Genomic DNA, 14,221 nt, shown 5'->3' with positions numbered 1-14,221 from the left:
TATATGCTTAATTTTATTTTAGCACAAAATGTTTGTGAACGAGTGCAGCCTGTGTAGGTGTATAAAAATATGAAACACATTGATTCGATATGGATTGGTTCGAGTCTGGGCATGAGAGCCGAAAACAGAATTGATCCATTAAGCAAACAGGGGATTTTTTGGTTTTCAACTTTTTCAGCTAACTCAATTCTTACCTATGTATCCATTAGTTTCTTGGAGGTCAAATCAAAGCCCACATGGATGATATCTACGCCTCAAAGTGGCTACTGTCCGGGGGACTGCCTTGATATGCATTCCAATACACTTTTTTTTTTCCTTTTAACCAATGTGGTCACTCATAATAGACATTTTTCCCAATATTTAAACTTGTACTCTCATCCGTACAAGGTATAACTTTCTTACCACTAAACCAACATCTTGTTGGTACCAGAATACGAATATGAACTTATTTCTCTATTTCTTTACTTTCCTAACTTCAATTTTCCTTCCATAATATTTAGATTTTTATTTCTCATCATTCTTTTATTTACATAATTATTTTGCCATCAAACATTTTTTTTTTGATGCTTGCCATCAAACATTTGCATGTTCTTTAGTTTTATATTTTTTTAATTAAAACTTAAATTCCCATTATCATTTTCCTTATACTTACATTATAATAATAATTAATATATAATAAAAATATAAAATATCTAAATTATATTTCAAATTCTAATTAATTTTTCTTCATCAACAAACCCTTTGAAAGCAGGCAGAGGGCGAGAGCATTAGACTGTTTTGTGTACAAAATAGCATGAAGGTTGCTCTCTTAGGACATCATAAACAGAGCATGGCATGCAGTGCCAGGTACTTCAAAAAACTGTCCCAGATGCACTGGAAATATGGATGTCTGCGATGCTTTTTTGCAAATTCTTCACCATATTGAATGCTTCATACCGAGGCCATTGCACGTCAATATAAGGCCCTTGTAACGGTTCAGATAATCCTGCACCAAACCAGAATGAAAAAAGACAAATAGAACAGAAAGAATCATTCTCAGTTAAAAGAACATTCTTTTGAAACACACTTCCTGTTGGATAAAGGCAAATGTTGCTTACGATGATGTTGTAATCATACACATAGTGCATCCCGTTTTTGTCATATTCACTCCTTTTCACTGGATCACTCAAAACTGTTCAATAGAGCCAAAGACATGTAAGATAGTAAGAAGAATGGATAATCTGCAGAATATTCAGATCTTACAATATTCAAATTAGATTTCCAACAACACATCAGGGAGATACTAGAATAACTTCAGTGTTGTTAATGGTGGATGGCAGATGGCGGATTATGGCGGGATGTCGGCCATGGCAGAGAGCCAAAAACCCGCAATTAGATTCCGCCATGGCGAATATTTGATAACACTATCCTAGATCAAAATCAGTGTCATATTTATTGAATCCCTAATATAATTCCTTTCACTAGTTACTTCTCAACCACAATCTATCTTCATTATCGGTAACATGCCTAATAGACTCCAAGCTTTGGTCAGGTCGGAAGGGATATATTGTATTGTAAAAAAAAAGGATGTATAAAGAGGTTAGGAGTAGGTTAGTAACTCTTAATTTCTCATTCCAACCTACAATCATACCTGATAACAAACATGACTCTAACAAGCCAAGAATACCATGCTCATTATGTAAAAATTGATATACCTATCAAAGTGTGGAAGGGGTTTGGAGAGAAAGACATTACAAAACTCACTAAATGCTTATCAAAATAAATTGTTCAAGGGGACTATAAGGTCAAAGAGCATGCCGAATGAATAGAGAATTACTTTGATCCTTATCTTTAAGAGTAAAGGTGAATTAAAACACTACGCGAATTAAAGTGGGATTTAACTTGTGACCCACTCTATGAAGCTTTAGATGAGAGTAACTGAGTGAGGATTAAGTCATGAGACTCATACCTAACGAAATCAATTAGTTTCATGTTGGGGAGATAGACCATGGAAACTCTATACTTGCTATAAACACTGATGGAAAGATATTAGAGGAATGAAAAAGACCCACACATGATTTTCTGTGACTAGAGAGGTTTTGTAGAAGGCTCTAGAGAAGAAATAGATATGATTACTTAAATTTGAGCAATTAATGATATGATTGAGAAGGTCATAACCAATGTCAGTACACAAAGAGGAAATACAGAACATTTCACTATAGCTATAGGTGTGTACCAAATGTTAACTTTAAGCTCTTATCTTTCTATTCTAGTTTTAAGTATATTTAGTAAACATATCCAATAGAAGGTGTCATGGTATCTGTTTTTAGCAGATAATAAAGTTTTACTTGGAGTGTCAAGACTCAAGAGGAGAAACAAATGAAAAGATAAAAGATATGCGGATAAGCTCTGGAATCAAACGGCTTCAAATATAGAGTGCAAGTTTAATAAGAGACAAGTCCTAACTTTTAAGATGGCTTCAAATTGAGGACTGCATCACATGACATGGCCGCAATATTGTGGTTGTGGCAGTGACTGCAATTGTGATGTGTTTGAGGAACATGAAAGAAACCAAAACGTAATGTTGCAACAGCCGCAACGCGGTGGGTTCTACAGCTGCATCAGCTCGCAACAAGCCGTATTGGACCACAGCAGGCCTGAAAGTCTCCATGTAAATGACTCTTCATTCTCTCTTTCTTTAATTAGTAGATTTGGAGGACTGTTTCAAAGGTTACGAATTTTAGGATGGTAGCGAGGTGATGATGAAGGAAAGGTGGGATTTTGGAGGGGAACTAGAAAATGCAAGATTTTGAGGGCAAAGTCATGATAGGTGACACTCAATGCAAACATAAAATAAGTTAATGCCGCAATGGCTATAATTTGTATTGCAACAGTTGCACGCCCGTAATTGCAGTAGCCACAACGATGACTGCATTAGTGACCACGACTATACTTGTCTTAAGCTTATAACATGCATAGAGAACAAATCCATTACAGTGAGTCATCAAAGCTGTATGTAATTATGTTTATAACTCAACTAGAATGCTAGAAATCATATCAAAGCCTATTAACCAAGCTCAAAAAAGGATGATTATAGACCAAAGCATGAAAAACTGGAAGGGAAAAAAGAATGAGGAAGCAACAATAATGTAATCCATTGATTATAAGCAAGTCAAAGCTTGAGCTTCAAGTGCTCAAATTGAGTCCACTCATTTAAAACCTTAGCTACATGGACTGAATAATGTTGCTGTGTTAACACGAAAACCATCTTAAGCAATTTAGATTAAGGTCTTCTCTTCACAAACCAAACATCATAAGCAAGACTTGGCCATTTTTCCTCTCTAATAAATGTATACCCAATCTTATCTTTACTTGTATGACTACTACTCGTCTACTACAATATTTTCATCATAACACTTACTAGTAGATCATGCAGGATTTTCACAAGTTAACCCAAATACTTGCATAAATGTTTATGTTATAAGATAAGCTCATATAAGTTATTCCCAAAGCAGCCTTAATAATATCCTCAACTTAAACATCTAAATGTACAGATACACACATACCCTGATATGCCTCGTTGATGTCTTGAAAGCGCGAAGTCGCGGCATCCTCCTGGCATTTCTTCTTATCCGGGTGCCATTTCTGCGTGCAAAATTCAGATTAGCATCCATCATCACCCCACCCCCAAGAGCTCCGCATGAAAACGAAATGGGGAAAAACACAGAACGCACCAGTGCAAGACGTATATAGTTCGAGCGAATCGCATCGTCGGTAGCATCATAATCCACTTCCAATATCTTGTAGTAATCCTGCTCCCAATTCCACACCACACCATGCGAGTGGTAGTTCAGTTAGTAACAACCAAAACCCCAAATTTGAATGTTTCAAAATGATAACAAGAAGAATGAGAACAGTGAAGGTTGAAGTTATGGACCTTGGGTTTGGTGAGAGTGGTGAAGAAATCGAAATCGAAGTTGAGGTGAGAATCGTCGTCGAGTTTTGGGGTGGAATCGTCGTCGTGAAACGCTTCTTCTTCTGCTTCTTCGTGTTTCCATTCCCACATCATGTTGAGCTGAGTTGAGTTGAGTTGAGTTGAGTTGAACTGAGTCGAGTTGTGGGAAGGAAAGTGGTGAATCGGTGAGTGACGGTGAAGAGTCCTGCCTGCGTTTCTCAGTATCTCGGCGTGCCTCGTAGTACGTCTGATCTTTTCTCTGCCGATAACATTGATAGTGATAATTGATAAATGATGATGATAAAGATGATATATCTCAATTAGAAAAAAAAATGATATATCTCAATAACAATTTACGAGTGAATCGCGACTTTGGTCCCTAAAAATGTAGCGACCCGCCATTTTGGTCCTTATACTAAGAAGTGATTTAAAAAGGAATGAAAGTGTTGACGTCGGTCATAGTAGTCTCTATCTATGTTTGGTTGTTAGTCCCTGGCGAACCAAACTGAATTCTCCGATTCGTACATTTCGTTCCTCATTCTTGCAATCGATCGTCGTTTTGTCTTCGATTTCTATGAATCTCACTGATTGATTGTATTTTTCGTTGATGTTGATTTCAGTAAGGGGACGAAGAGGGATTTTAGCACCGCGAATCCATCTAGGGTTTACTGCATTTCCATTAAACAGTTTCTGGGTTCTGATATTGAGAAATTTCTGAGTTTCTCACCAGATTTGGGGGAAAGGGGTTTTTAGTGATGGGGTTGGGGTTACGTTTTTTATGGGGGTTGGTTGAAGGTTGGGAGATGTGGTTTTAATAGCAATTGTAACACCCCACTTTTCGTTATTAGGTTATTTATTATTTTATTTTAATTATTATGTTATATGGTAATTTGATAATTTATGTGATTTAATTTGAGATTATGTGATTATGTGATTTAATTAGATGATAAGGTCATTAAGTTATTTTATTAAATAATTATGTGATATAGATAAATAAGGGTTTTAGGTTTAAAGTGAGTCGTTGAGAGTGGGGCCCATTGTAAGATTATTTAAGGATTATGAGAGAATTAAAAAGAGAGAAATCAGAAAATTAGGATTAGAGAAGCAGCAGAACAGAGGAACACGTGAAAGGTGAAGGAGAGGAGAAAAGGTGGAGAAAACCTAGAATTTGATCTTCAAGAAGAAAAGGGTCAAGGAGGCTTTGTATCGGTGTCATAGAAGGTAAGGGTTTGAATTTACCTTGTATAATTGTAGAATAACAGAGGTTGAGTTTAGCATGAAGGAACCCCCTTCTTCTTTGAAAATTCAGAACTGAGAGACTGTGTTGAGTGTTAACATGTGGTGAGCAAAATTGATTTTGAGCGAAATTGAGGTTCCGGGAAAAAATTGGGTTCTGTTCTGTTTTGCCCGCAGATACCCTAACAGTCTATGTTGTAGAGAGCATAACTCTCTCTACAGAATTCCAAATTGAGTGAAACCAATTTTGTATGAAATCTAACTCATAGGGCTATGTTGGGTAATATTTTCATAATTTTTCGATTGCTGGTTCAATACCAGAATCATTTGCAAGTTCATTCTGTTTCTGCCCGCAGACACCCTAGTAGCCTGTGTTGTAGAGAGCATAACTCTCTCTAAAGAATTCTGAATTGAGTGACACTAATTTTATATGAAAGCTAACGCATAGGGTTATATTGGGTAATATTTTCATAATTTTTGGATTGCTGGTTCAATACCAGAATTATCTGCAAGTTCATTCTGTTTCTGCCCGCAGACACCCTAGTAGCCTGTGTTGTAGAGAGCATAACTCTCTCTACAGAATTCCAAATTGGGTGAAACCAATTTTGTATGAAAGCTAAAGTATAAGGATATGTTTGGTAAAATTTTCATAATTTTTGGAGTGCACGTTTAGCACCGGAATTATCTGCAAGTTTGCTATGTTTCTGCTTATTTCTGTGATTGATTCTGGAACTGGTTCTAGTAATTGATATGAGACATTTAATGATTTTGTGTTGCTAGTTTATCAGTGGAATAGTGAATGATTTGATAATTATATTGAAGTGTTATTTTGTGCAATTTTGGTGTGATTTCCGTTATGGAATTTGGTGAGAAAATATGTTATATATTTGGGACTGGAGTGGTCTCAAATTGCATGTTTTAATTTATGAGTTTTTGCACGAAATACACTTCATTTAGTCAAGAGGCAACGTGTCGGTTTTCATCGGAAAACTGAGGTTTGTCCCAGAACTGGAGTGGTTCTGGAAGTCTGGCGTGGACTTCATTGGTGGTTAACTGTCTGGAGTGGACGCGGTGATACCGCTAAGGTTAACAATTGGTACCACATGCATACATTAGAGTCTTACACACTAAGTTTCACGTTTTCAGTGGTTTTATGTGTTTGGTGATTTGTTGGTGAATTGTTTTGTTGTTGTGGTAAAGTCGAATTATTATTCTTCTTTAAGCTTATAATTTTCCGAAACATTAATAAGAATTGTGAAACTGTCTTGAGAGAAAATATTATAATCACTCAGATTTTAAAGACAATGTGAAGAGTTTATAAAGCAGGATCTGAATTGTTTACTTGCTCTTTGTTATGCTATATTTTATACAATGTAAGTTCTTACCCTTCTGTTGGAATGATGTTCTATGCGACATCGCTTAGGTACTGGAGGTAGAGATGTGGCTCATGAGAAGTAGCTTCGGAGAGTCTTAGCTTATGTTATTATTATTATTATTATTATTATTATTATTATTATTATTATTATTATTATTATTATTATTATTATTAAATAAGTGTCTTGCTCTGTAATGTAACACTGGGTAGATATTTTACGTTACTTTTACACTTTTGTTGAGAGGATTTTATAACCTCTCCTTATGGAAGTTGTTGAATAATTTTCTAAATTATGGCGATGTCGTACTGTTGATGGTCGAAGTGCTTATGAAATTAAGTTCTGAGTATGATCAATTTTATTGGAATATCATGGAAGATAAACCTATTTAAATAAGTGATTTTATGCATCATAGAATTATCTGGCTGGTTTAGAAAATTTATTGGCAGGAATAATTTATTCTTTGAAAACCATATGAACTTATAAATTTTCAAACACAATCAGTGTTAATTTTAATGAGTTTTCGTGAAGAAGTGTAATACTCCCTTAGATATGTTTCTAAACTCTGATAAACGTTTTTAAATAAAACAATGGGAAAAAAGGGGGTGTTACAGCAATGGTGTTAGGGAAAGCTTCATGAACGCGTTCAGATTTTGCTGAGTTTTTTGGTTACATAAGAAGAACCTTGGAGTTTTTTTATTTCATTTTTGTGTGTACTCTGAACTGATTAATGTTATGGTTAATGGGGTTATTGATTTTGGTGATATGAAATCTGGATTGAGGAGAGATGATCTGAAATTTTGAGTTTGAATTTGAGATTGTTTTGGAGAGGATAAAGGTAGTAATATGAAGATGAAGAGAATGGAGACGATTTTGTGGGCTGAAGATGAAGATGAAGAGGATAATGATGGCTATGAAGGTTGATGTTGCTGGGAACAAAGAAAGAGAATAGATTCATGATAATTGCTTGATTTTTTTTATAGTTTTTTTTCAAAAAAAAATTAATTGATTTTTTTTTTCAATCGTAGGGACTAAATTGAAACCCACGTGATACATAACTTGACACATGGACATTTTCCGTCCCAGAGACTAACGACCAAACATAGATAGGGACTACTATGACCGACGACAACACTTTCAAGTTTTTTTTAAACCATTTTTGAGTTCAAGGGACCAAAGTGGCGGGTGGCTACATTTTTAGGGACCAAAATGGTGATTCACTCAACATTTTAGCCTCTTTTTAAAATAATGACAAAAAAATACAAAAGAATTGTAAATGGGAAAATATTACCAAAATTGGGGTTGTTTTGTCCCTGAATGATAGCTCAAGTGGTAAGAGTTAGGGACATAAAGGTTGGGTGGGATAAACGGTGAAAGGTCAGAGTTCGAACCCTAAGGAGGACTAATTTACTAACATTACTAACAACTAACATTTGCAGATTTGGATCCCCTCATGTGTTAATTTCACATGACTATGTCATGTGAAAGATATAGACCCTTAATTACTTTTTTTTAATGAAATGTGATGGTCAGTGTTATGTCTCTCACAATTTTAATTTTCTCTCCATACATTCATTAGGAGCCCAGATTTCACTAAAATAGAATTAAAGGATCAGATCTTCACATGACATGGTCATATGAGATTAACACATGAGGGGATCCAACATAGGATGCTTTGACATTGCTTGATTATTAAAAGTCTCTTCACATAAAACAACTTCTACACATTTAGTGTCGCCAAATAAAGATTGGTTAATCTACTATTCTTGGTGATTGCTTTCACTTTTGTTGTTCTTTGGATTTTATTTCTGTTGTTTTTGTTTTCGTTCGCCGTATTGGCAACGTTGTTGCAGACTTTCTAGCTAGAAATGTCTCCTCGTACGCAAGATGTGTGTGGATAGAGGAGGTTCCTTCTGAGTTCTGAGGTTTACGCTCTTGTTACCACATAACTTTTGGCTTCTATGCCACAAGTTTAATATGTTACATGAATTGTTCAAATAATAATAATAATAATAATAATAATAATAATAATAATAATAATAATAAAGATTGGTGTATACTAAGGGTGTAGATCACTAGAGAGATAGGAAGAGATGGAAGATAAGTGGTGAGTATGATATATAAGATGATGTGACTGACAAAAAAAATTGAGAGAAAATAAAATTGTCTCGAAGTGTCTGCACTATTTGATAGTCCATAGATCATTATTGAGCATCACCTTAAATGAGGAGTTTCCAAAGTCATAAAAGTACAGGCGGGGCCAGGGTCGTGTACATACATTTTGGGGCATAAGACAAAAATGTTAAAATATCTTTTCTATTGATAAGTATCTTGATTGAATTAATGACTATTGGTGTTGACTATAGGTGATTGTACTATCACGCTTTCACCTATAAAACTTGCTTCTACATCATTTTAGAACAAATTTATCAAGAGCGTCATGTTGAGATTTAATTAGTTTTTCAACTTTTCTTTTTTTTCTTCAAATTTGCAAAACCAAATTTGTACTTTTTATTTGGCATTTTCTCTTATAAAGAATATGAATAGAAAAATATAAATAAAATAATGAAGAAATATGAACAAAATAATACTGTAAAAAAATAAAAAAATTATGAACAATAGAACGTGAAACGGAAGGAATAAAATGGTGAGAGATTTTGCAACACTTTGATTCCAAATATATCCTTTAGTTATTCAGTTCAAGGTAAAAATAATGGAAATTTTTTTTGTTAGAAGAAACAATGATTGAAGAGAAAACTTGTACAATACTATAAATATAAAACTCATAAAAGAATAACTAATAGTTATGAGTAAATACAAATTAACTTTTCAATTTTGGGAATGTAAAAGTAACGAATATTTTATTTATTAATTTTTTGGGAAATGTAAATTGACTAATATAAAACACTACTACTAATAACTGTTAAAGTTTCACTTCCCGCATATTCCAATTCTCACGTTGCAATTTATATAGTATGTTTTTTTATTTAATTATCTCTGTCAAGTCTCAGTAGTATATACAATATATGCACTATTTTTTTAGGGGGCCTTAGGCTGGTAGGAGGCCTTAGGCAATAGCCTTGATGACCTTGACTACTCCACGACCCTGTGTGGGGCAGGTGCAAGAAATTTGCTCAAAATGAAGCGCCTCTCAGGTCAAAGGTTGGGTCTAGGGAAATGGGTGCGACAAGCCTATTGTAAATTTATCATATCCATAACTATATGATAACACCCAATTTTTCCAATACCACATTTTGATCTATATTATTAATATTTATTATTCATAGACGTTTTGACAATCTGATTATGTAGATTGAGTGAGTAATAGAAGTGAGTCAAAAGGAAATACCAAACCATATATGCTTTTGCACCATGACGATCTCACTCAAATTGTGAGGACGTACACACATTAGTACACTATATCGAGATCCCAGTCAGAAACGCACGTGCAAGTTTCTCTGCATATGGCTCGTTTGTGCTTTCCGAGGCCATGCCTTTGACTCAGCATGGGAGAAATAGTGTTACACTTTAGTATTTAGACCATTGTCCAAGCTAAGTGATACTATTTTCAGAGTCGGCCCAATACTAAATGAGGCCTAAAGCAAGCTTTAAAGTGAGATCTTTTTACCTAAAAGAATGTTTTTGTATTAAATGAGGGAACTGGGGAAACCAAACGTGGGATTAGGATGGAGTTTTATCGTTGTCATTGTCGTCTGTTCAGTTTTCCAAGAAGTTTTGTTCAATAAATCTTGGAACTGAGGAAATCAACCGTTTGCCAGACTAGTCAAACGTGGGATGAAGTATTTTGTTTTTCTTTTCATGGAGACTATTGGGCTTGGATTTTCAAACTGAGACCTTCTTTACAAAATACTATTGGACTTATCACATGATTGGGAGGTCTGTTTTACTTAGTAAATTTTTTTGGGGGTCCTAAAGTCCTTGGTTGGACTGCATGGGCCTTGGGCCGGACTGTCCATGGGAAGAGGAAAATGTTACTAACGTTCCATGGGAAGCGTATATCCAAAAATCAGAAGAGGTGCAGGTTGAACAAATCACTATGTAGAAAAAATGAAGTGTTTGCATGATTGAACCCTAATTCTTACTTTGTTTGTTTGTTTACCTAAGTCTTAGTTAATTATGTGTCGTAATAGACTTTTATTTTCATTTAGAAAGGATCTCATATTACTAGTCAAAAACCATATATTATGAGTACAATCAATTCATGTCATAAACCTATAAGCTACATTGTAAGGAGATGCAAGTGTCTCTATGCTAGATTGTGTGCTTTTTCTAGATATACTAGTGAGTTTTGTCGCATGGTGTTTTAGACTACCATTTTTATTAATAAAATATCATCAATTTTATTAATTTTGAAAAAAAAACATATTAAGAAAAGATCAAAATACTTCACTTGTAAACTTATGTTTGATTAGAAAGGCACAACTTTATTATTATGATTGTCGGATAACATTTAAAACACATCATCTTAGTATTGTGAGTTCTCATTTTCCATGTTTTTATCCCACAAATAACAATAAAGAAGATATGATATAATTCAGAAAGTCAAATTTTAATACTTATCAAAAATAGTTTGCTAGTAGTGAATAATTTTACAAATACGAATATACCTGCAGTTTGATCTTCAGTCTTGTAATAGTTGAGTTGGATCTCTTTAGTTGTCTCTTCTAATGAAGTGGTACTTGATTGCTACATGTTTAAAATAAAATCTCACTCTCATAGGTTTTGTGGGAAATTCTCTAGCCAATGAGAGAAAATAGAGGATATTAAAGATGATCTCACCACTAACCAAGAAAGTAAAGAATCTCACCACTAACCAAGAAAGTAAAGAAAGTGATAACTTCGCTCTTTAAAAAATATAGTGTTATGACTCGTGCAATGCACATTATTATTATTTTTTTGAAAGATGAATAGGTTTTATTAATAATGAACCAAAACATGATACACAAGGTCTCATAGGAAACTTTTGTAACCTGTCCTCCTCTCCAGCCTCCCCAATTCGTCTAACGCAAAATTGTCTAACGAATCCTAAAAGAGTGCCTCATCAGAACCTTACTTGGCAAAACCCAATGGGAAAAAAGCCAAGGAAGGAAAAAGAGTACATCCCTTTTAAGATGCCCAATAATGCCTTCCTAAAGAATTGAAGCCAAACATATATGAAACATTGCCAGCAAAAGAACCCCCATTACAAAAAAAAAAAAAAAAACGCTGGCTAAATTTCTAAGTAGAAGAAACTCCTCATATCATGAAGCATGCCAGCAGCAAGCGGTTCTCAAAACAGCATCAATCCCCATGTTAAAAAGTAGCAGCCGCAACTATTGGAGCCACAGCATCAATCCAATAACACCTTCAAAGAAATCAACTTCTTCCCTCAAGTGATCAATTGCCTGTAATTCATTTAACAGTTTCCAGGGTCTATTAGATGAACGTAACACCCATCCCACTGCAAGTGTTGAGTCACTTTCCATTCACACATGTCGAAGATTAAACTCCTTACAGAAATCAAGCGCATGTCGAATTTCCATAACCTCCGCCTCATGTGCATACACCACCCCCACTGCTTTTGAGAAATAACCCCTCACTTCTCCCTTCCAATCACGAACCACCCCACCTATCCCTCCTCTCCCCGGCGACCCCCTCGCACATTATTTTAGTTTTTGTCATATACAAAAAATGTAATTTAAACAATCAATGATATTGATAAGTGCATAACTTACCTAATATTTTATAGCAATGTAGAAACTTATCATGAGAAATTTCTATGAAATTGACTTTCCTTTGATTAGATTCGGAAAATATATAGTTTTTAGTTGTAATGTGTTTAATTTAGTTAGAATTTCCTTTATAAGTGATTTAACTTTGACCTTTTATGTACAAAAAGACTTAAAGAAAATCCAAGCCAAGAAAAAGATTTTTTGAAGAGGAGAATTTCGCTTAGCCATGATATTTGTCACCTAGGCAGAAGCAAACCCTCACATGAAGGAAAATACTTTTCCTTAGCGTGACTAAGGTCCACTAAGCGAAATTGTGGCGGTTCAAAGGAGATTTTCAGGATTTCGCTTAGCGATCAAATCTTTGCTAAGCGAAAATCCACGAATGTGGTTCATATAAATAGCAAAAGCACACCACTTTTTGAACAGAATGGAGTTCTTCAGAGAGAACAAAGAGGGAACCTGTGCACAAGGATTCTTGAGCCTCCGATGAGCCGGACATGGTTCACAGAAATCACCGTCATCTTAGTTCTTCTTTTGTAAGCTTGAAGGAATCCATGAACATTGGTTTCTAAGTTTCTCTTGTTTTTGTTCTGGATGTAACCTTTAACTATGATGTGTTCTTGGTTTCTATATGAAAATATTGTTTCTATCACATGATTCAATGGTTGTCCCTCGTTCTTAATGTTATGTTATAGTTTGCGCACCTAGAACATATCGTTTGATTCGGCGTAAGAGCGGAAGCTATGACGTCTAGAGTTTGACCTAGGATTAACCATCCAATAAACCTAATGTCTAGGAATGGAATTAGGCTTGTTAGTCATTTAAACACCTAAGCTTAAAGATAACTTAACTTTTCCATGAGTGTAAGGAATCAATGTTTAAGAAAGTGAGTTATAGATATGAGGTATCAATGAAGTAGGGTAGAAAAGGTGTGGACGAATCATGGATAGGACTGAATTTGCATATAGAATCATAGGATACTAAGTAACTAAACGATGAAATCCAATTCCAACAGTTTGGTCATCTTGATATACAATCATTTTTACTCTCACTTTGTTTAATTTACATGTGCTTTGGCTACCGAAACAATCATCAATCTTTTTGAAAATTAATTCCTTAAGTACTTTTACTGAAGAGCGGCATTTGTAGTAGAAATTCCCCCTGGATACGACAAAAACACCATACTATACTGCAATCGAATTTTGAGGATTTTGAAAGTACTATCGGTGTAGCAAATCTCTCAACAGATATATACTGACCCATCTTCTATCTCTATACTTCTCTATGAGATCGCGTCAAATAGTAGCATGAACTGTACCACTGTGATTATTACTTATTTCTTCGAAAGCAAAAAGCGTGATAAAATATTGATGAGGAAAAAGTCAAGATATACACCCTCCTCAAAAGAGATCCAAAGTTAGATAGAACCTAAAGAAGCCTCAAAAAGGGACCAATCCCAGAAGAACTATCTAGCCCAAAAACAACCCCCAAAGCCTAAACAAGCCCATCTAGAGACATTCAAACAATTAACCAAGCCCACCAAATCCAGCAAAAGCCCACAAAACCCACCAAACAAAAACCAAGAAACCACGGTGATTATTAAGAAGTTAGTGTGTGATTAATTAAGCTAATTATCATCATTGTGAATTGAACTCTCAAACAAAAGAAAAATTTATAAATCCAACGACAGACTTGGTGCTTGTATGTCCACATGTGTCACTTGGGGACTAGACTCACTGCCATGTACCAACACTTGTATCTTATTTTTTCTTCAATAGTTCAAAGTTTGATACATGAAGCCACACAAAGAGATAAAGAATACATCAAGGCCCATATGACAATCTAGAAACATCCAGCCCAGGTTGGACTCTATATTCTTAAATAGCCGATACCTCAACTCGCTCTCAAACAAATAACTCTATGATAGGGTTTCTAGTAAAACTTGA

The 14,221-nt window shown here is 34.9% G+C and overlaps 1 protein-coding gene across 1 annotated transcript; it reads right to left on the bottom strand.

Moving 5' to 3' along the window:
- Positions 1–653: 653 nt before the first annotated feature.
- LOC130734160 (uncharacterized) lies at positions 654–4,222 on the bottom strand. The gene is made up of 5 exons (XM_057586487.1): positions 3,917–4,222; positions 3,714–3,791; positions 3,546–3,624; positions 1,098–1,171; positions 654–985 (listed from the first exon to the last, which is right to left on the bottom strand). The coding sequence occupies exons 1-5, from the start codon at positions 4,046–4,048 to the stop codon at positions 914–916; spliced, it is 435 nt and encodes a 144-aa protein (XP_057442470.1). The 5' UTR covers positions 4,049–4,222; the 3' UTR covers positions 654–913.
- Positions 4,223–14,221: the final 9,999 nt, after the last annotated feature.

The sequence above is a fragment of the Lotus japonicus genome, chromosome 1 (assembly GCF_012489685.1).
Source record: "Lotus japonicus ecotype B-129 chromosome 1, LjGifu_v1.2".
Taxonomy (NCBI): Eukaryota; Viridiplantae; Streptophyta; class Magnoliopsida; order Fabales; family Fabaceae; genus Lotus; species Lotus japonicus.
The sequence above is the reverse complement of the archived record's forward strand: the minus strand, read 5'-3'. Positions and strand labels throughout refer to the sequence as shown.